Source organism: Dendropsophus ebraccatus, chromosome 1 (genome assembly GCF_027789765.1).
Source record: "Dendropsophus ebraccatus isolate aDenEbr1 chromosome 1, aDenEbr1.pat, whole genome shotgun sequence".
Taxonomy (NCBI): domain Eukaryota; kingdom Metazoa; phylum Chordata; class Amphibia; order Anura; family Hylidae; genus Dendropsophus; species Dendropsophus ebraccatus.
The window spans coordinates 181,552,363-181,576,982 of NC_091454.1; the positions used below are offsets into that span (position 1 = coordinate 181,552,363).

The window sequence follows — 24,620 nt, forward strand, 5'->3', positions numbered from 1 at the left end:
CCTGTCTATTAACAACTCTTCATATACTTTCCGTGTCATGTGGGTTGAGTACAAAAATACTCTCTTAATTCAATTTTATAAAGAAAAATCCTTCAAGTGTGAAGGACGCCAAGTGAGGAAACATTAGGAAGAGACAGGTATGGGCCCATCTCACTGGATTCAGAGGTGCGGCAGATTGAAGTCTGTCACTTGGCACTGCTCAGGATATAACACTGACGCGCTGCCGGTTTAACCTGGACTGCTAATAAGGCCTTATTCACACGTTCAGTAATATTTTCTAGTTCTGAAACAACCTGCTAAAAATTACGGATTAAACATCCGTATTGCATCCGTATTTCCGTAAATCTGTTTTTACTACTGACTGCTTTATACAAGTTAATAAAGTTGAGGTTAAAAAAAAAAAAAAAATAGCACCAGTTTGCCCAACCCCTAAAATAAGTCACATGATCGCTTGTCAGCCTGTGGTTGCTTAGAAACAGAAGCTTGTGACCTATAAGTCATCCGTATTTTTTTACGGGAATACGGATGCCAAACGTGTTGCAATCCGTAAACAATAGATTTCAATGAGAGGATCCGTAAAAAATCTGGGTCCACACTAGGACATGTCCTTTTTTTTTCGGCATTGATTTACATCCATTTCATCTACTGATAATGTGAATAGCCCAATAGACATCAATGTGCACTAACTCAGATACGGAAATAAGGATCCGTTAATTACGGGAGGTGTGAATAAGGCCTAAAGCTTCTGCATTATCAGTTTCCACACAGCTCCAACTAAAAAGCGAGAAGGCCATGTTCCCGCAACTTTGGTACTCATTAAAGGGGTACTTTGGTGGGAAGAGAATGGTTTTTGAACGTATGGATTCCAAAAAGTTACAGATTTGTAAATGACTTCTATTTAAAAATCTCAAGTCTTTTAATACTTATCAGCTGCTGTATGTCCTGCAGGAAGTGGTGTATTCTTTCCAGTCTGACACAGTGCTCCCTGCTGCAGCCTCTGTCCATGTCAGGAACTGTCCAGAGCAGGAGAGGTTTTCTGTTATGCAACAACAGTAAAATACACAGTAGAAAGCAGAGGATAAACAGCAGATTTCTGCCACAAATCCATCCAATCAATTTTTCCTGGTTATTCGTTCACAATGACAGCAACGAATCTTTAAAAGCACAACTTAATGCAGAAAAATAAGCAGGCAGCGCCGTGAACCAGGCATCAGGGCGGAGTCCATACCGTACCTAGTCACGGCTCTGTGCCTGTCAATGGGGGTGACTGACAAGCAAAGAGGCCTGTTAAGATCACCCCCACAGAGCATGCTGACAGGCAGAGAGCAGGGACTAGGTGGGGAAACTGGTTGGAACAGCTATGTAGTGCTGCTGGGATCGTAATTAGCATAAACCTATAATACCTAAATATGGAAATTAACTTGTTAGGAGCACTGGGGGTGTTTCTTGGCCCCCCCAGGGCACCACTCAGCCCGCCAGCTCAGATACTCACACCTACTCACACATATTACAGCCTATTTCTTATGCACAAGTAGGTGTGAGCATCTGGCAGGCTGAGTGGTGCTCCTAACAAGTTAATGTGCCTATTTTTTTTTTATAGATTTAATAGGACAAAAACAGCAGGACTTAAAAGCGTGAAAAGACCAGCCCCCAGTAAGAGGTAGTAAGTGTCCACTGGGAATTTTCCTTTAAGCACATTTATATAATAAAAAAACCTGGGTATCACTGTAATGGTACAGAGCTGAGGAATATAGATAATGTCACATTTATTACACTGTGGACGAAGTAAAAACAGTCCGGGGGGGGGGAGCATTACATTTGTATTTTTTTTTTTGGGGGGGGGGGGGGCATTACATTTGTATATACTTATACTTTTAAGTATTCAAAATACTAACGTTGGCATTGGTATCTGGTATTGTGACATCTAGAGATAAGCGAACTTGTGAGAAGTTTGGGTTCGCTCAAACCCGAACTTTTGGCAAGTTCACACATCTCTAGTGGCACCTAGAGATGAGTGAACCTGGAGCATGCTCGAGTCGATCCGAACCCGAACTTTCAGCATTTGATTAGCGGTGACTGCTGAAGTTCGATAAAGCCCTAAGGTTATGTGGAAATCATGGATATAGTCATAGGCTGTATCCATGTTTTCCAGACAACCTTAGAGCTTTATCTAAGTTCAGCAGCCCCCGCCAATCAAATGCCGAACGTTTGGGTTCGGATCGACTCAAACCCGGTTCGCTCATCTCCAGTGGCACCACTACTCTATACTGCTTTTTCTGATGGAACAATTTTAGGTCATCATGTATCACCAAAAAGAAGCTCTCCTCAACAGATCCACAGAATCAGGACTGCTCTGTTCTATGAAGAGGAAAAGAAATGTGTTTATCTTCAGCACACACTGAAAATGTCAGCTCCTATTTTAAAAGGCTTTTATTTAAGTCCACACATCTTGAGGGATTAATCACACTCTGAAGTTCAGGCTCCCTATGGTGAAAATTGCAGAAAGTTGTTTGACACAAAAAAGTGAACACCTATTAGCGCTGTCCAGCGTAAAAATTGACTTTTATACCTAGAACTGCAAAGAGTATGATGATAATTCTTGAATTACATTTGATTATAAATACAAGAAAAAAAAAGCTGTTTTCTTTTACGGCTTTTCATAGAATTTCTATACAACAGGACAAAACCCATGTCAGTCGCTGCCATTCTAGTTCCTACTAAAACGTGACACAACCATAAGGCATAGGTTTCAATGGACCAGAGTTACTACTCTGTATTTCCAGCACCCCAGCTTCTAATATATACTTCTTTAAATGTGTAGTCATGAGATATTTTAGTTGGATTACTAGAGAATCAGAAAAAAGCTTCTGTATGAAGTATTAGAGAGTGTATTAGAGACTTACAGAGGTGCACAGCACATCACAAAGGGGTCCTCAAGAAACCTAGCCACCTAGATTGATCGCCTTAAAAAATCAGACAATACACAAATCAACACCCTGGAATCAATGATTCTGGATTTGCTATTAAATCTCAAATAATTTCTGAAGGCAGTGAAATATTGACTCACGGGAAAGCTACTTCTAGCAGGTGGCACCAGAGAGCATGTTCTTTTTCTTATGGGAGAGGGCACTAATTGTCACATGCTTTTTCCAAAAATTTCTGTAAAATCAATAGCCAACACACCTCCATATGACTTTTTTGCCCTCTTCTCAGAGAGAAATATTCTATATATGTTTATATCCCCGAGAAGTGTTTTTTTTGTTGTTTTTTTTTGACAAAATGTGTTGAGTCAGGTAGGGCATTGGTAAAGGCTAGATTAGGGAGGACTAGCACTTTCAGAATAGAAGCTCTGAAGATCCCTGCGTTCTAAGGAGGGTTAAAGTAAACGTAAATTGCAAACATGCTTAAAGGGGTACTCCAGCGGGGGGGGGGGCACATTTTTGCTGGGACCGGGTAGGAGGTGGCCGAGGGAAAAGACGTCCACTCACCTCCCCGGCTCCAGCGGCGGGTCCCGCATAGCGGCGCTCCGGTGCCCAGCCGCTTCCGGGTGTCTGACGCGGGCCCGAGACGATACGTCTCAGGTCCGCTCAGCCACTCAGTGACAGAGACGGGATCTGAGCGGACTTGAAACGGATCCCACCTCCTTTACTGAGTGGCTGAGCGGACCTGAGACGTCACGTCTCGGGCCCAGGTCACACACCCGGAAGCGGACGGGAACCGGGCACCGGAGCGCCGCAATGTGGGACCCGCCGCTGGAGCAAAGTGCCCCCCCGCTGGAGTACCCCTTTAATATCACATCCCCTGCTGATTTAGATTTTGAAGATTATAATGACAGGTACCCTTTAACACTTGGAAGGAATAACATGTATATAGTCTTGACTGGCTCATGATCCATAAACTAAAATATCTGCACCAGCATTTTAAAGGAAAAGTGCTTTGCTTTGTTGCGATTATATGGAAACATTTATTAAGTCGGAATAATGTTAAAGGGAACCAATCACGCCGAAATTGCCCCCATTGATAAGGAAGCGTGCTGGTACATCAGCCAGCACGCTTCCCAAACATCCCCCTGTCCCCTCTGTCCCCTCTTTTGTTAGCCCGTAATCTTACTTTTGTGATGTCCCGCGCCGTATGCTAATCAGCCCTAAGTAGTCCGGGTGGGCTGAACTAGTCAAGGTGGGCTGTACTAGTCACGGGCCTGGGCGCTGTAATCACGCCCAGAGGGGCGTGATTCAAAGACCTTCGCTCCACCGACGTCATCTCTGGCCCGCGTTCACGTCGGCGGCGCGCCGCGTCTTTCGCATGCCGCGCATGCGCAGTACGGCGGGAGAAGACGCTGACGTACTGTGCGTGCGCGGCGTGCGGAAGACGTCGGCGTTGGAACGCAAGCGCCGCTAACGTCTTCCGCACGCCGCGCACGCGCAGTACGTCAGCGTCTTCTCCCGCCGTACTGCGCATGCGCGGCATGCGAAAGACGCGGCGCGCCGCCGACGTGAACGCGGGCCAGAGATGACGTCGGTGGAGCGAAGGTCTTTGAATCACGCCCCTCTGGGCGTGATTACAGCGCCCAGGCCCGTGACTAGTACAGCCCACCTTGACTAGTTCAGCCCACCCGGACTACTTAGGGCTGATTAGCATACGGCGCGGGACATCGCAAAAGTAAGGTTACGGGCTAACAAAAGAGGGGACAGAGGGGACAGGGGGATGTTTGGGAAGCGTGCTGGCTGATGTACCAGCACGCTTCCTTATCAATGGGGGCAATTTCAGCGTGATTGGTTCCCTTTAATCATTTTGATGTTTGGGTTTTCAGACCCCTACTGATCGGTAGAGGAAAGAGTCAGTCAGTCAGAGTGCTTCTCTCTCCATGTTGCAGATGACAAGCTCAATAGATATGAATATAAACTTTAGGCTATTTTCCCACACAGAATTTTATTCAGTATTTTGCAACCAAAACCAGGAAAGGATTGAAAACAAAGAATTTTCACACACTGTTGAAATGTAGTGGATGGCCACCATTTAATGGCAAATTGTTGTTATATTAAAACGGGTGTTGTTTTGAAATAACGGCCATTATTTGCCATCAAATGGCAGCTATCCACTAAATGACTAAATGTCAACAGTGTGTGAACATAGCCTTTCTGTGTTTTCAATCCACTCCTGGTTTTGCTTGTGATATACTGAACAAAAATACTGTGTTGGAATGAAGCCTAAAAAGTAGCAAGCAAGTTTACAAAAACTTAAACAATTGTTTTAAATATAAAAAGCACAAATCTCAGCAAAAAAGAAACAAAAAAAAACATTGCGGCAAACAAAAGCAGACATTTTCATAGAAACAAGACACCTACAGTAAAAAGACTTGGAGGTTTTTTTTTTATGATACATACACGATGCCTTCATCTCACTTGTTGTGACATTCTGATAATCTGATATAATGATCTAAATGCTTGACACATCACGTTACACGGCATAAGAGTAGTAATAAAACATGATAATTATAGACTTAGGCACATTTAATTTTCAAGAGAGATTAAAGGAAGACGACTATTTAAATAAAGTCTAGTTCACTGACTAATCCGCAAGTAAATCTATATGTATTAACACGACACAATGGCTGAAATCCACAACATGCTTGGATAGTAGCGACCACAGGACATCATTTTTCATGAATGTAGAATCCACATCTATTACCTTCCTCATTGATTCCCAATGTCAATCTGCAATGTGACATCTTTCTGCAGATTTGAAATACTCATCATGAAAAGAAAGTAGCCACTTACACATGAAAACCGCCATAGGTAGCGGGATAAATATGAACCCCATTGAATGGGGATATAATCCCTGTCAATCTGCAGCAGAGTGTTTGCCCTCGATTTCTGCTGTAAGTGAACATAAACTAGACTTTGTAAAAAAAAAAATGATACCATAGCCAAATTACAATTTGTATGGATTATTGCTGTTATTAGATAAATGGAACTGATCACATTTAAAGTGAATCTGTCTGAAGCAGGTCACACTCCAAACTGCTGGCACTGGAGACAAGGAGACGCATGGTACCTTTCATATATCTGCCTGTAATACAAAAGATACTTTTATTCTTTGATGCAAAGTATCAAAGAGGTGATCAAGGTTTGGCACTGAAAGTTAAAGCCCTGACTGTCAGACAGGGAAAGGGATGAGAATGGGAGTGAGGAGGTGTTCCAGTTCTCAACACTTCAGGGGCTTGGGAACACCTCTAACAGAAAATAAAAGCATTTTTATGCATTATGGCAGTTCAGATGAATATATGACAGGAACTGTGCGTCTCCCTGACCAAACCGCTATCTAACAGTGTCAGAAGTTTGGACCATGAATTACAGCTTACTTTTTATACCTCATTGTACCCATTTCTCATGAGATCATTGGATGGGATCTTTTAGGCCTGTTTCTCACACACTGGATCAGCAGTGGATTTCACACTGCAAATTTGCTATGGATCCCTTCTGGATCCCAACTGGCTGAGCGCAATGCCAGCCAGGAACCCCCAAAAGCATGGAGCAGATAATGTATGCTACGGCTGGCCCCCCAGTTAAGGGGGCTGCCACTTACATTTAATAATAATAATGGTATATTTGTATAGCGCACACAGATTCCGCAGCACTTTACATAGTTTTGTCAATTATAGCTCCCTGTCCCCATTAGGGCTCACAATTTAAATCCACCTATCTGTATGTTTTGGATGTGGGAGGAAACCAGAGTAAGCGGAGGAAACCCACACAAACACGGAGAGAACATACAAACTCTTTGCAGATGTTGCCCTTGGTGGGATTTGAACCCAGGACCCAGCACTGCAAGGCTACATTGCTAACTACTGAGCCACCGTGCTGCCCAAAAAGACAGTTGACCCCGATGTGACTTACATACCTGCAGCAGGATGTCAATACCACTGCGAGTATGTAATCACATTGAAAATGACAGGCAAGGGATCTGCAGCGGATTTCATTGCAAATTTGCAGCGTGAAATCCGCTGCAGATCCAGTGTGTGTGAACCTGGCCTTATACAGATCTACTAATGGTACGTTAGCTGTTTTAGATGCCTTCTTCCACTCTGTGCCCCGTAGACTGCCGATCATGAACAGCACGTGATTCAATATCCATAAAGCCCTAAGCGTTCTGTATTCTGAACACATTGACGCCTTAGCCACTTAAGGCATGCTTCCAATCAGAGAACATTTATGTCACTGCCAGATATTTCAGAAAAGACCTTTCTCCAAATCTCCTGAAACCATGTTAAGGTCATGACGACAAGAAGTGTTATTTTCAAAGGGAGGCTTGAAAAAAGTCTTGCAATAACAGACAGAAGCCATATCTGCAGCTTAGGAGAAAGATCTCTGAATATCTGATGTCCACAGGGTGGACAGCCTCTTGCACTTTCTGCACACTGGTGCGCAATAGGTGATCTCCGTACTTCTAGCAGGACCTAGTTATCACTTTAGAAGCCCAACATGACAGTCCAACCGCTCAAAGTTAATTTAGGAAGTTCATTTTTAGTAGCTTTTCTACATAGTAGTAGAATCTGGGATTCCATCATGAATATGAAGACAGGAACCTATCGCCTATAATGGGCCATTGTAACAGTCTGATTTTGTTACTATGATGACAGGGGGTGTACATGGCCTTTAGCTGAACCAGCATTATTGCCTTCCTGCAAATAAACCCATGTCAGCTTTAAAACAAATCTAAAAGGGTGCCTGGAGGTGATCCAATTGCTAGAGGTGGTTAGTAACAGAACAGCACCTGGTTATCTACCATTTCAATATTCAGAAATATTTTGTCTCCTGTAATACACCTTATTTCTAATTTGTATGGCTCCTATTTAAGTCAAAGATCACATTATTATAGCAAGACTGCTTAGTTTCTAAAGCAAACTTTACACTTGGGTCCAAAATGCTAGATCTCTCAACAACCTTCAACCAGTGTTACTGGCAGAAAGCAATGTACATTGCGGAATCATTGGATAAAGGATGTGTGTAAATGCTATGCTCCCACAATTTTATGGCCGTTTAAGGCCAAATAATGGCTTTCATTTGGGCTTAAATGTTTAAAAAAAAAAAACACACACAATATGGGAGCTTGACATCACTCCCTGTCCCGTCAATTCTGCATCATCAGCCTGTGCTCAGCAAACAAACTGAATGTGAGGCATATAATCTCTGTCTCCTGAGAGGGATAGCAGAGGGAGCAGGAGACAACGTGGATAGGCAAAGAGGCCAGTTTTCTTCACTTCCTGGATGTCAATCAACTACCAGTGTGGCAGAACCGCACAAATATGGTAAAACATTGTATAGACACATCTATATAACTTTTAATAGAAAAAAAAATCCCTATCTGGAGTTTCCCTTTAAAAATCAACAGTAGATGTGATATAATGATTTTCTGAATTGTGTTGGTTAAAACAAAACTTAACACAGAAATTCTGGCCAGAACAGAGAGTCACGGCTCAATATGTCTGTCAATCACATGACTGCATTCTCTCTGAGCGCTCAGATGGTCTAGGAAACACAGGACTTCCTGCTTTCTGAAAGTTTCCATTTTCTTGAGAAAAAACAGTCAGAAAAAAGGAAGTTCTGTGTTTTCCATAACTAAAAAAAATAGTAAGTAAATTGCAAACTTGCTTTATATCACATTTACTGTTGATTTAGATTTTGAAAGCTATAACGACGGTGACACTAAAAAAAAAAAAGAAATCAGAATCCTACACAAAAATATACAATTTTATTTTTTTTAAGATAAAACATCTTAAAAATAAGATTCTAAAGTAAACTTTTCCCATAAAATCTACAGAGGCTGTTTCTTTTCCCAATAAAACTAGTTTCACTTTTCTATTTGACTCCAATTTTCTATAATGCGTCTCCTTAGCTCCTGTGCGTTCAGCCATCATTAGAACCTTTTCTTTCATGTCCCGTTTACTTGGGAGCATCAGGAATAGAATTATGACAAAATAAGCACCAGCAGTTAAACATGTCAGAGGAGGAACGTCCAGGGAAATCAAAGTGACAGTCGAGTCATGATATTGTTCAGGATAAAACGCTTGGAAGCACAATGTCTGGATGACTGGAGAATTTACTGATTCTTACTGCTAACACTTCAGCAACTTTAAAATATTCAGTATTTCAGAGAGCCAACAGCCAAAGGGAGAAAAGATGGAAGATTAACATAGCCAGATTCTGCGGCAGAAAGGAAACGATATATAAATACTAAACAACTACTCATCACCGGTACAGGAAATGATAGGGATTGATTTAATAATTAACGTGAAGGATGAACAAAGCTATCTAATCTGCAGATCTGTCAAACCATACAATACAATAGGATACATTGACTTTATTTACTTTAAGTTCATCCCCAAATGTGTTCTGATCAATGAGCCAGACAGTGTGCAATAAGGAGCCATGATATATGTTTGCTGTCGGACAGGATTCATGCACGCACCTCCTTCAAAAAAGGCTAGACAAAATCCATACATGATGAAAACAAAACGTTACATATCTTCCTGCTATTAGAGACTGCCGTAATTTAAAGACTATGGACACTTTCGAAAACAAAAATAAATTTATAAAAAAGTAATTTATACAGATTAACATTTACCTAGACTTAAAAATGCTGCACAAAGTTTATGAGTATCTACAGCCAGGGTAAGCAGTCCTCGTGTTCAACTCTGTGCATGTGTTCAACATTTTAAGCTACATTTTTCTCGTCGAGATGGCAGGGGACATAGCCGGGACACCATTAAGAGAGTCATCCGGTTAGCTAAAATATATCTTGAATCATCCCCCCTCCTATCTTTTTAGTCTCCTTCCCCCAGTTTTAGGCATGCTGCTTTCTACTGAACACACAAAAATGCCAGGAGAGTTATTCTGAGATCAAGTTGCTAATGAACTCCTTGTGATTAAATCTCCTGGCAATACAAAATTGCTACAAAGTTGCAGATAGGGACTAGTTTACATCAGCCGTGTCAGGGGTGGGGTCAGGGGTTGAGAGCAAAGACGGACTGAACGGTTCAGATACAGTTTTCTATGTCTTTAGCAGAAAGCAGCAGGCTCAAAACTGAGGGAGGGAGACAGAAAAGGTAAAGATATATAGAATGATTGTTAGTATTCAGGAGGGGGGGTTGATTCAACATATATTTTACCTAACCGGAAAACCCCTTTAATTCCCTATGGGGCTTCTGAACATTGCCACATGCTGAACCACTCCAGGAAGCTTCCAGTCCCTTATTGTGTCAGAGGAATCATGAACATCATTACATCAGAATATAGAAAACTCAATATTATGAAGGAGAATGTGCAGAAACAAAAGCTTGCAGAACCATCCAGGCTTATTACTATACTGTAGTTCTCCAAATGATCTAACAATTCACTAGCATTGCAAGGGTTATTCTCTACCACAGTGTACTGTGAAACAACACTAAGTAGATTTCAATGTCAGCAGATTTTATACCCCAGACACCGGGATTATTTGATCCGCTATTTCCAGCCCCACCCTTCACAAAACAAATCAGCGTGGTGTGACTTGGAAATGAACGGTTTTAAATTAAATATTGATTGAACGCAGGTTGCAGTTTTGCGGAGGTCCCAGATCTGACATTTCACATAATAATCACAAAATCCAACTTGGAGCCCTAAGCTCATAAGCAGCATGGAAATGCTATTCAGCAAGTGTGACAAACTCCTGATGTAGAGCCTCTAGGGAAGGGAGCAAGATATCAATATTGGGCCTTAAACCACTTGGTCTCACCTCAAAAACCACTCAACATCTGGTTGAACCACACTGTGTTACACATTTATCCAGGCAATGAAGTATGAAGAGAGATCAGAGAAGATACTGCAGTGGCTCCCACTGAGACAAGCACTTCAGGGGGTTGTCCATGTTTAGATATTGTAATCAGAACATCTTTGGAGCATCGCTTACTGGAGCACATTTTCCTTTTAACAATGAAGCATGTGCCTTCATAACGCCAAAGCTCCCTCTCATTCTACAAAACAATCTGAAGTCCGCAGGTTCTGATCTACAGTATATATGGTCAATCAGCCGAGAGTGCTCAGTCCAAGTGCAATTCAATAGGTCCAGTAACATGAATATAAAAGACAACCCCTTTATAGGAGTTAAAAGGGTTATCCAGTGCTGCAAAAACATGGCCAATTTTCCCCCTCTCATCTCCAGATTGGGTGGGGTTTCAAACTTAGCTCCATTGAAGTAAATGTGAACAGGTTAGCAGGCCATTAGATCAGTTGGTTTACAGAGTGTGGCAGTGCACTGTTCCTGGCCATCATTTATCAGCATTTATCTTCACTGGGCGAGCCTGTGAAGAGCAGGGGGACAAGTGACATCACTTCCTGCATTTGGTCTTTTTTTTGCTGTTAAAAAAAAAAAAGATACCAAATAGCTTTAGTGATGGAGCCTCCACTGTAGTTTTTAAGTAAGTGTAACACCTAGAGGCCAATTATATAGCACTGTATTTTATGTAATGACAGTGCCCCTTTAAAAGAAAATAAATAAAAAATTTTTTTAAAAAAAGGCAGAAATGTGGTGTGTTGTGGGAACATAAAAGTAAAGTTACCCATCCTCATGCCCTGTAGCACTGCTCCCAGGTGCCGCTGACGGCCACTGGTTGTGATTTTTGCTGGAATCCAGGAATGTCATGTCCCAGTTACTGACCAGCTGACCAGGCAATTGCTTAGCCACGGTAGGACGTTGCAGCTGGATAAGACGGCAAGGTGACGTACCTGGGATCCAGTGAAAAATTACAGGCGGCCATCAGAAGAACCCAGGAGCGGCACTACAGAGGCACAGGGATGGATAAGTATACATTGTTTATTAAACGGGTTATCCAGCGCTACAAAAACATGCCCACTTTTCCCCCTACTGTTGTCTCCAGTTCAGGTGCAGTTTGCAATTAAGCTTCATTTAATTTAATGGAACTGAGTTTCAAAACCACATTCAAACTGGAGACAAGAGTAGGGGGAAAGTGGCCATGTTTTTGAAGCGCTGGATAACCCCTTTAAGTTTCTGCACCCCTCTGCCTGCTGTGTTTTTCTATTTGCATGAGACTTCCTATTTAAGAGAGTTGTGCTGCTTACTCCAGAGGGAGCATCACACATGTCCATGGGCTGTGTCTACATCAGTAACTACAGTTCTGCTCCATTTATTTCACGCACAAAAAAAAAAAAATTAGCTTTTTGCCATTTTGTAGCATCCAGTAGCTAGTTACCAACACTGTTTTTATTCTATTGTTAAGCCCACAGTTCCTGATTTTTGACTATCTGAACTTTTCCTTGAAAAGTCAGGTGGGCATGGACACCTTTTCATAAAAGGGAATGAACGCTAGGCTGAGGAGGTATAAATCAGGAGCAGGATGTGTGAAAATGAGGCGACATAAACCAGTCTCAGGGGGTATGAATATATTGCTTAAAAGGCATGAGTCAGCCTAGCATTTACCAACCTAAGCCTAGCATTCACCCACCTTCTTGAAATAAAGATTATGTCCATGTGACATAAAAGGGACGTAAAAATACAAAATTGCTATAAAAAAAAAAAAAAAAAAAAAAGACTGCACAACTACAATGCGCCAGAAACTCTTAGACAAAGTGGAAAGCACCATCCACTTCCTCTTCTCACACTTTGACCCTCCTACCTTTAGCCTGAAAAGTCCATGCAAAAAAAAATAAAAAAAAAAAATCTATGAAGTTGTCTTGCACGGTGCCAATTTGCACATGGATAATACAATTAAACAGCAAAGTAACCCTTCACAACTGGTGTGCTGTCTATTACACATTGGCTGGCTAACTTCAGTGGTTCTGGAGCAAACTACTTGAGACTGGCACATTAAATTCATATCTATAGCCATATCAGATAGCTGAGCTTCGTTTTTACTGTAAATTCGCTCATCTCTAGTGACCCCAAGTTCTCTATTAAAAAAAAGGGGATAGTCCATTATTTTAAATAATGGCTCCTCACTGGTCACTGGATTGTGTCTGGTACTACAGCTCAGTGAGTAGGGTTGAGCAGCTATGTACGGGTGTCCTGGTGGTTTTCAGGGGCAAGCAATCATATATTTTATCTTGTACAAATCTCACTAACTTGTAACGTGTATTTTTTTTTTCCTAATTTGCTCTAAATGACCTTTAACCAGATATTTACTAGAATTACTAGAACTTTTCTCAGTATGAAGTAAAAAATGTGATGGATTTATTAATGAGTCTATCACAGGCAGCTTGTGAATTAAAAACATCTCATGTTAATCCTACTCAGCAGAGCGTCAGAATTCCACTAGAAAATCGCTGCGCTTACAAGAGCTGAATCGCTCCCATAGTGGCATTAAAATTCAGGCAGAGCACTCCTTGCCCCTCAGACAAGAGCACTTCAATAACCATGGATCTGAGGCTCGCTGCTCTGAAAGGAGAGAATCGCTGCTCCGTCACTCTTACATGGAGCCATGAAGCTCGTCACATTTATTTTGGTAACTAGGATAATGCACTGTTCAATCACAGCAACGCAACGCCTGTCAAAGTCAATCAGTTTACTCTGGAGTCGGGCAATAGTCTTTACTTCTACTCTGATTGCCTGCTCGCTCATTACAGGACATCAAAAGGGAAGAAAGCACTTTCCTCTAGGTTCTGAAAACGGACAGTAAAAACGACAAATTAATGAAGTTATAAGATGCCATAAGAAAAACATAGGGCTTGGGCTATTCAAAAAGATAACAAGAATAAAAAAATTCTCAATAAAAGGAGTCTCCTGAATCTGATGTATTCTCTGTGAATCTGCGGTAACCACCTAAAGTGTGCGGCTGACTTCTTAAGACACACGGCCACCGGGTTCAACAAGAGATGGCAAAAAGAGAAAAAAAAATGGGGTTTAGTACTTTAGAACTTTTATTAAATAGCAGTAGAGTTTAAAAAAAACCCACAAAAGTGGGAATAAAATTGTTTCCTGACCCCATGTGGTAACGAAAGTGAACCAGCAGTTAAAGATTCTATATATTTACATAAGTGTCTATTTGTAATTTACTTTTATTTAAAAATATCAAGTCTTCCCATACTTAAGCTGCTGTATGTCCTGCAGGAAGTGGTGTTTTCCTTCCAGTCATCGCTCTCTGCTGCCACCTGTGTCTGAGACAGGGACTATCCCTATAGAAAACCTTTGCTCCTCTGGACAGTTCCTGACATGAACAGAGGTGGCAGCAGAGAGCACTGTATCGTACTGGAAAGAATACACCACTTCCTGCAGGATTTAGATCAGCTGATAAGTATAGGAACACTTGAGATTTATAAATAAAAGTAAATTAAAAATCTATATAACTTTCTGAAACTAGTTGAAAGATTTTTTGCTGGACTCAACCATGGGACAGTTTATTTATAAGCCTTATCCATAGATGTGATGTATATGGACGAATGTACATATCCCATGAACATAATCAGACTCCTTAAGTGACTAATACTAAGGCGGCTAAAAGCAACAAATCAATTCCTTAAACATGTTGAGGTTTATGGATGGACAGGAGTGAGTTGTGGTGCAATAAAGCCAGCTTTGCTTGGACTGCTCTCTGCACAGATAGAGCTATTCATGACAACTGGAACATTTCAAGATCAACATTCTCCTTGCCACAGAATATGCAGCATGTTGAAGTTTACATCAAGTTACTTTCAGCTGGGAAAAAACCAGGCAGAATCTTAAAGTATCCACCATTTTATTGTTGCATTCAGGGTACAGTGGCTGCAAGACAGGGGATCATATCAAAATATTTGACAGCCTATGGGATCTGCAGCAGCACCAGGACCAGGCTAACGGTGTGTTTAGACAGATTTATCTGATTTTTGAAGCCAAAGCCAGGAACAGACTATAAACAGAGAACAGGTCATAAAGAAAAGACTATGATTTCTCCTCTTCTCAAATCCAATCCTCGGTTTGGCTTCAAAAATCTGTCAGATAAATCTGCGTAAACACGTCATTAGAGATCTGCTCAGGAGAGAAAGCCTTTGGGTGTCTTTTTACAGACAGATTCATCTGAGACTTAAACCAGAAATGGGTTTGAAAAGAGGGGAAATCTCAGTCTTTCCTTTATGGCCTGTTCTCTGACCTGACCGAATGTGCTTGTATGGGAGAGTTTACTAGGCATGCTCAGTGACCTGTGCAGAAGTCATTCCATAGGGAGGGGGAGGCTGAGTTTTGAGCAACAGTGTGAATGGTCTGGTCATGTCTTATCTATATACTGGTGTCACCTTTCACTGTATTCCTGTCACATATAAAGAAAACACTACCGAAAACAGATCTCTAGAGAAAAGTGTCAACTTATTATGACAGTTCAGAATGAAAACTGCAAGGTTTCAGGAATTTTTCATAATATACATATTAGAATGGAAAGCAAAGATTCCTAAAAATATGTTTCACATAAAAAAATGAAAGCATACCCGTCATTAGAAAAAACAAAAACTTCCCTACACCTCAATGCTGTCCTTCTGCCTCCCTGTTTTAGAAGGTATACCTTCAAGGCAAGGTTGGCAGCAGCCATATTTCGTTTGCCATATGCAATGTCCAATAACCAGGCAATGTTACCACAATATGTGCAACACTATGTGGCCATTGGAGGATGTATGAAGGCACGGTTTCACAATTAATGCTATGGTAGCCTCACTCCTCGTCTGGGAGGGATAGCTTCTGAAACAGAAAGATGAAAGAACAGTGCTGGGACGTGAGGATACATAAGATTTGTAATAGTGTGGAGATATAGTCTCGAACTGAGACAATCTTCCTCACCAGCGCTACACAGTTGCTGCTGCTAAATGAACAAAGTGAAGACCTGTAGGTTCACTGTAATGAAAAAATATGGGAAACAAAGAAGGACATTCAGTGCAAACTAATCTACCCTATATACTGTGGCTGATGGAGAAAGCTGTCAGTGGCTATAAGTGGTATTAGTACCTGTAGCGTACTTCTGTTTTCATCCGTCTGTATAACGATGGAGACTTCATTGCTGCAAGTGAATATGTTAGTGTTTGTTTACTCCGCTTTGAAGGTGCCCCTCCTGACGAGGGCAACCATGACAGTTGCTGAAGTCTTGATTTTTGGCCTGAGGATCCGTACAGAGAGTCACTTAATCTCCCGGGAAGTTTGAATAGGGCTACTGGGTTTCATTGTGGAGTTGAGCCGCCAGCCAGAGCAAGCAGAGAAAGCGGACTATACGGCATTATCCTATGGTGATCATACAAGGAACACTAACATATTGACTTCCAGCAATGAAGTCTCCATTGCAGACATTGTTATACAGACGGATAAAAACAGAAGTACTCTACAGGTACTAATACCCCTTATAGCCACTGACAGCTGTCACCATCAGCCCCAGTATATAGGGTAGATAAGTTTGCGCTGGATGTTTTCGATACATAAGATTGGCCTACTGCCTGGACAACCCCTTTAATGTGCTGTACAATGTTAACTGGACTTATGCACATACCATCTAAGATAACCTCTGGCTACAAAGCCTTTGTAGGTGAAAATATCAAGAGTGTTTTGTGAGAAGTCTAAAAAGAGTCAGGTGCACGGCACATGGGATCCTTACGAAAGATATGCCACCATATGTGGTTGCTGCCTTTACAGTAACACATATGGAGCAGACATAAAGGGAATTTATCAGCAGCTTACAAGAATATAACCTGAATATAACCTGCTATGTCTCTATAGCACACGGGTGCCCGGTGGCTCGGTCCATTTTTCAAAACACTGTCCAATTCCTGTGATTGGCACCAGCTTCTTCATGCGCACCAGACCGCTCTATGCACTGGAGGGGGGCCTGGCGCCCCCAGTGTAATGATATCCTCTCCCCTTGGTGGTGTGGCCAGACTTGATTCAAATGGAAAAGATAGTGATGAAAACAGCACTTTGGTAAAAAAAAATTGACTTTTTATTCCAACCCTTTGTGCGATGTTTCGGCTCATATAGCAGCCTCTCAAGCTTGAGAAAGGCTACTATATGAGCCGAAGCATCGCACAAAGGATGTGAATAATTATATTTTTACCACCTGATCTGGACATGGTCCAGTCTGGTGAGACGTGCACTGAGGCTGCATACATCTTTTATTATTTCGATTCTAATGGAGGGGAGGGGATAACATTACACTTGGGCAGCTGGTCCACCTCCAGTGCATAAAGCGGGCCGGTACACATGAAGGAACTGTTGAATCTGGCAGCATTTTGAAAAATGAACCGCGCCACAGGGATCTCCACACCAGGTAGTGAAAAATGTTACTATTCCAACTGGTACATTCGCTTTAAGCCACAAAACTTTAGGCCCATTTAAAAGGAGAAGTCCGGCAAAATTTTTTATTAAAGTATTGTATTGCCCCCCAAAAGTTATACAAATCACCAATATACACTTATTACGGGAAATTCACATAAAGTGCTTTTTTGGTAGGGGGACACTGAGGGACAAAGGGCACTGGAGGGACACTGAGCATCCCCCTGCCATCATCCTCTCTAGCAGCCACAGCCCGCACAGCTCTGGGAGTCGGGTCGTGACATCACCATTTTATCCAGGAAGTGATGCCTTGATGCAGTAGGAAGTGCAGGGAAAAAAGCACTTTATGTGAATTTCCCGCAATAAGTGTATATTGGTGATTTGTATAACTTTTGGGGGGCAATACAATACTTTAATAAAAATTTTGCCGGACTTCTCCTTTAAATTATATGGGTGCTATATTAGATTAGATTCATGGAACACAAAACGATGTGTGTCATATACAAATAGGAAGAACTTAAGAGACAGACCCCTCAAATACACTGCTCCCAAATATTATTGGGTGCAAAACTATTCCCTTTATTGGCTGCTCTTTAATAGGCATCCGACAGGTTCAAGTGGCTCCCCAACTACGGGTGTATTCGCCTATTATAGGATGTGACTATAGATTGTCAGCCCTCCTCTCTTCCTATGTACCAGTTTGTCATTTACTTATGTTTTCTCCATGGTTCCTTTCTGTATGTTCACCCCTTATCATATGTATAGCGCTCTGGAATCGAGAGCTATAAAAACATAATAAAAATGTCAAATCACAGTGGCTCTCACTGTATGTAAATTAATGAGAGGCTATATTCAGTAAATGTATGAGAACACAATCCAGATGATAACCACTAGTTACGCTTTATGGCTGTCGTCACACTAACATTTCCCTTCATTATCTTTGTGATGAGAAGAAAACATTGAAAGAGCAATATCCGTTCATGGCGGAGATGTGTCAGCCTTACTGAGGTCACCGCTGAAGCCGGGGATGGCTGTCACTATCAGGACTAAATGCCACAGCAAACCAAGACCAGCAGTGACTCAGATGAGCGAGTGACATTAGCAAAGGACCAAAGCTTAGAAGGAAAATCAATGTGATACAGGAACAGTATTAATACGTGTAACATGGGATGGCACAATACTAGGGGAATCTAGCATGGCTAGTACCTGCACAATATAGAACCAAACACTTTTACATGTTCCATGAACAATACTTTTAGGTATGTATTATGAAATTGCATGGCTTGTAATTACAGTACCTAAGAGAAAAAGTTTAAAAGGGCATTCCCATCTAACAAACTGATCAGTGCAGTCTGCTGCGGGGATCCCTACTGATCATAAGCATTCATGGGATGGGGAGATCAATCAAGTGCAGATTTCCCAATACAGCAGGGGGAGGGAATCTTGGCTCTCTAGGTGTTGCAAAACTACAACTCCCAAGCTAAAGCTAAAGCTAAAGCTTTGGCTGTCCAGACATGCTGGGAGTTGTAGTTTTGCAACAGCTGGAGAGCCAAGGTTCCCTGCTCCTGCAATATAGTCTCATCTGATGATCACTGATAGAGGGAAAATACGTGCAGAATCCTATTATGGAGCCCTTATTTCACAGCAATTCCATACAAAAGTAGGGTCCTATTATGTGTAATGGTAAGCTGTGATGTAGTCTCCATGGCACAAATTTTACCAAAGCAGATTTGCGCACAAATAAGTGGAAGGTTGCTGACGCCTTTCCATGCCAGGAACTGTTCAGAGCAGGAGAGGTTTTCTATGGGGATTTGCTGCTGCTCTGGACAGTTCCTGTCTCGGACAGAGGTGGTAGCAGAGAGCACTGTGTCAGACTGAAAAGAAAACATTGCATGCAGGACATACAGCAGCTGATAAGTTTGGAAAGACTTAAGATTTTTAAATAGAAGTAAATTACAACTATATAAACTTTCTGAAACCATTTAATTAGAAAGAAAAAGATTTTCGCTGGATAACCCCTTTCATTAGCCCTACTGTTAAGGTTAATCCATGTCCAAAAATAAGCAAATGGAAAAACAGAACTCTGTGGATTTGCCTCATATTTCTGGCCGATTTTCCCCAATAGCCATGAGTGGTGGATTTGCTGCACATTCTTCTCACTGGAATCAGCAACCAGTTCGTACAAATGTGGAATATGCATAGTGAAAAAAACAGCAATGCAGTTAAAAAAAAGAAGTTGTAGAATACTGTAAACTTTGACCTCCCCATTGAAGTTAATGGGGACAATTCACCATGCATCATCAACCTAGACTGGCATGCAGCAGATCTGTACTGGGGAAAAGCACCCAGCACCCATACAGAACCATATAGTGCACATGCTCAACTGCTGAAATACCAGATCTACTGTAAGTGAACGTATCCCTATAGATTGCTAATATACGGTATACATACTGATATCCAATACAAGAGCAGATAACTGGTTATTGATGAAGCAGCTCCTACACAATAGTAATGCTCAGTCTGATGGGAATTCCAACACATTTACTTACGAGAACACATAGCAGAGTGTACTATGATGGAAGACGTTCTCTGGAATCGGACAATATACATAACAGCGGAGGGCTGGAAAGGGTTAACGTCTGTCATACACCTGCCCCCTGTGATGGAAGAAGGGTCACTCCGCCGCCATTAGGATCTATCACCAGGTCATGAGTGGCTACAGGTGGGAGCCCCATTTATCACACAGCCCAGCAATCACTTACCGCACCTGAGAGGCGATTAACCTTTCAGGCGGCTTATTACTCATCACCTGGTGCCATATTACTCTCTGACCAAAGACGTCCATGGAGGAAAAGTCACGGAAAAGACTCCGTGCTCCTCTTCCAGAACAGGATTACGCAAGACACTGATTCAAAGTTGAACGACATTTCATAAACCGACGCTTTTTATAACACACACTGCGCAAGATTTTTATTTTTTTTTTGCATTGGCTGCAGGAGGTTTTTGACATAAACAACCAAAAAAATGCTTACTCAGCTCCCCCAGTGCAGCTTATATGACAGCGCCTGGTCCCCACTCACTACCACTGGTCCTCTGTGACACATCATCCCTGCAGGTACCTCAGCCAGCGATTGGTCGAGTGGGTGGTTCTTGCGGGGATGATGCATCATCAGGAACCAGTTGGAATGACAGCTATAGGGGACCAGGGTAGGTAAGTATGACATATTAACACTTCAGCCAAAAAAATATATATATATCCATGCATGACCCCTTTAAGGGTGCGTTCACACATACAGGATCTGCAGCAGATTCGAAGTTGCAGATACAAAGCAAATCAATTCTGGGCCATGAGATCTGCTGCAGATCCTGTAGGTGTGAACGCACCCTTAGGCTGTAAGTGGTGGATGTAATGCAGATTCTTTTTCCTTCCTTATTAAAAGAAAAGTGTGCAGCAAATGTGCATGTGTGAACATAGCCTATAAGTGTGCAGCAATGTGTCACCATACCCTATAAGAGCAATGATCGATCTGCTTTACCATGAGAAAAAGTACACAGCCCATGATGACCCAGATCAAGGCACCCAGCACAAGCAATCTACCCAGCAATCCTACAGGCATCTGCAGGGTTAACAGCCACAAATACATAAACAGCAGCACAGAGGAAGGATACAATGTACTCCCAAGGTAAACACTCAAGTGTATTAGCGCCAATTACTGTAAACAGTCAGCTCTCCCTTACATCTCTGTTGTACACTGCGACATTTCACAAGGTACCACAGCAACTCCGCGCCATGTGCGACATCTCCGGCATGCAGTACTGAAAAGTCGCACAAGTCAGACAATGCAGGCGACATTATTACACGGTGATGCTAGAGCAGTTCTTGTAACAGAGAGAACTTCTCGGCGGTAGCAGAAAGTAGCGGAGAAGCGGCGGTAAAGTTGAGCAGGAGGCAGCCCCCCTCCCCCGGCCCCCGGGATGCCCACCTGCCCCATGTTCAGGTAGCCGTATTTGGCAGCCAGCTCCGCCGCTTTCTCGGGTCCCCCCGGCACTCGCACAGCCCAATGGTTGGAGTAGACGGTGCGGGGAAGAGGAGCCAGACAGCCGGGCAGCAGCAGCAGGAGGAGCGGAGCCGTCACGGAGAGCATGTTGGAAGTCACCGAGAAGTTGCGGGGTCCGCTGCCCGCTCGCAGGGCGCACTAGGCGGACATACACTGAGGAACTCCCCGGCTCTGTACATCTGCTGGACGCCGGCGCTCCGCAGCCTGCTATTTGTCAACTCGTCAACCAATCAGAATCCAGACCTGTACACGGTGCGATGATGGGGCGTGGCTTTGTCAGAGGGCGGGTCCTGGGCAGCGTTGGTGGGCGGAGACTCTGGAGGCTGGGAGTACGTGACTTCATTCATAAAAGGATGTGGGGATTCTGTGCGTGTGCGCGGGATCAGAGACCGGGATTGTTGTGTACAGGAGGGAGGCGTGCAGCATCTGCTATGTAGACAGGAGCCTGTGACACACTACTACAGCTCCCATCATCCCCACTCCAGCTCTTCCTATAGATGCAGAGTGGCTTCTTCCTGATGCTACACCATCTGTCCAACCACTACATGAAGTCTCTGTGTGGCTGTGCATTAGCACTGGTAAAGCGAAGATCCCTTTAAACTTAAAGGGCAACTCCAGCTGAAAAAACAATAACTTTCTTTCAGATCAACTGGTGTCAGAAAGTGACAGAGATTGGTAATAAACTTATATTTAAAAAAAATCTCGTCTCCTACTACTTATCAGCTGCTGTATGTCATAGACAAAGACATAGATATGTAGAACACACAGCAGCTGATAAGTACTGTAAGAGAAGATTTATTTTTTTATTTTTTTTAATAGAAGTAAATTACAAATCTCTGGCACTTTTTGACACCAGGTGATTTAAAAGAAAAAACATTTAGCTGGATTTGCACTTTAAAAAAGCAGACCCTGAGGCTACAGAAGAGGCTCGAGATTTTTAATAGAAGTACTTTACCTATTTGTGCAAGGTTCAGATACCTTTCAAGTTTTTTTTCCCACCGGAGTACCCCTTTAAGGGTCTTTCAGATTGCCTGGTCCTCAAAAAGTATTTTTCCCAAAGTGGCCTTTTATAATTCCCCCAAGAGATCCTCTATCTGATCCCTTCATAGCTAGGGGTTAAGGTCCTCATACATGTCAGCGTACAGCATAATCCTGACGGATTCAGAAAAAGTTTATTCCTGCAGCTTCAAGGCCCTGACAGACGGAAGTGTGGTGCATTATACTCACTACATCTTGTGTCGACCCCTGTCCGCCATCTTGGGACAATGACGTAATCTTCGGGAGGCCGGCCGAACCGCTCCATCTGTCCCTCATGCCGTCCCCCCCGATTGGCTGAGCACAGTTATGCTGCTGAGCTGCTGATGACGCGGCAGAGGGTTCTGGGTTTAGCGTGGGTGGGGGAATCGCGGGGAAGCGGCCATTCACATACATAGCACACATTACAAAGTTGTATAACTTTGTAATGTGTGTTATTTTGTGAATAATTGATTACCGTCGCACTACCACTTAAATAGGCTGAAAAATGTAAGGGTTCACAGAAAGGTTATATGACAGATTATCTGCCAAAGATTTGAAGCCAAAGCCAGGAATGGATCTGAAAAGAGGAGAAATCTCAGTCTTTCCTTTATGACCTGATCTCTGTTTATAGTCTGTTTCTGGCTTTGGCTTCAAATCTTTGGCAGATAATCTGTCAGATAATCTTTCTGTGTAAATAAACCCTAAGGGCCCTATTTCACGGGACAATTATCGTTCGCATAATCGTTAACGATAAACGATCCAAACGACCGCTATTGCGTAAGACCTGAAATCGTTCACCCATTTACCTGGAATGATAATCGTTACTTATGAACATTCTTGCAGTCGTCTTGTCGTCGCTATTGCGTTTGTCACTACTGCGAACGACATCTTATTCAATGCGAACGATTTGCGAACGAGCAAGAATAAAAATCGGTCCAGGTCTTAAACGATCAACGATTTCTCGTTCGGTCTTTAATCGTTAACTGCTATTCAAACTAACGATTTTCGCTTAGATTCGAACAATTTAACTATAATCTGAACGATAATCGTCCCATGGAATAGGGCCCTTAGCGTTGCTGCGTCGAATCTGCCAAGTAGGGTCCTATTAGACAAATTGATTTATGGCTTCCACCGATTAAAGGGCAACTCCCACGTTTTTTTTCCCCCTTAACTAACACACATTACAAAGTTATATAACTTTGTAATCTGTGTTAGTCACATGCCTAGAGCCATTCCGCCTCTTTCTCCCCCCCCCCCCCCCCCCCACGAATGTCGTGTGCGCACCAGCAGCCTTTTTCATTGGCTGGAATGCGTCACAAAGCTTCAAGCTTGCTCAGCTTTGATTGGCTGAGGAAGCTGGAAGCCATGTGATGCCACCCAGCCAATGAAAAGGCTTCCGGTACGCACACGCATCGGCAGCCTTTTCGCTCTCATTCATGCCGTGGGACCCTGGAAGTGAGGAAGAAGATGAAGATGCAGATGGGGTTGACGGGGACCGCGGCCGGCGGGATTTTCGAATTGACTTAGGAGGCATGGTGAGTATAGGGTCTGTGTCTGTTAGTGTTTTTTTTTTTGCTGACGCCGGAGTTTTCCTTTAACCCCTTAAGGACAGAGCCTGAAATGGCCTTAATGACAGAGACAAATTTTATGAATATGACCAGTGTCACTTTATTCATTAATAACTTCGGGATGCTTTTACCTATCCGGCTGATTCTGAGATTGTTTTCTCGTGACATATTGTACTTTACATTTCTGGTAAATTGGAGTCGATACTCATAACAAATCTTTATGAAAAAAACCCAAATAATGTGAAAAAATGTGAAAAAATGCATTTTTCCAACTTTGAAACTTCTTTGCGTATACAGAAAATGGTTATACCACATAAATTATATATTAAATAGCATTAGCAACATGTCTACTTTATGTTGGCAGCATTTATTAAACTATCTTTCATTTTTTTTAGACGATAGGAAGCTTAAAACATTAGCAGCAAATTTCCAAATTTTCAGTAAAATTTCAAAATCAGATATTTTTAGGGACCTGTTCAGATTTAACCAAGTGTATTTGAGGGGCCTGTATGTTAGAAAGCCCCACAAAGCACCCCATTTCAGAAACTGCACCCCCCAAACTCTGCAAAAGCACATCCAGAAAGTGTTTTAACCCTTTAGGGGAGTCACATAAATAAAAGCTAAGTGTGTAAGGAATTTGAAAATTTTAATTTTCTGTGCAGAGATTTTATTGTAATCCAATATTTTTCATAATTATAAACCTATTACC

The 24,620-nt window shown here is 42.4% G+C and overlaps 1 protein-coding gene across 3 annotated transcripts in view; it reads right to left on the bottom strand.

The window, feature by feature from the left end:
* The window catches only part of PCSK6 (proprotein convertase subtilisin/kexin type 6), a 319,024-nt gene that overhangs the window by 103,776 nt on the left and 190,628 nt on the right, over positions 1-24,620 (bottom strand). Inside the window, exon 1 of one of the 3 annotated variants that reach the window (XM_069985416.1) lies at positions 21,252-21,518. The exons of the other annotated variants lie outside the window; for them this stretch is intronic. Within the exon in view, the coding sequence (XP_069841517.1) occupies positions 21,252-21,413 (162 nt within the window). The 5' untranslated portion in view covers positions 21,414-21,518. Of the gene's footprint in view, positions 1-21,251; positions 21,519-24,620 lie in introns of those variants that run through there. 3 annotated transcript variants of the gene reach the window in all.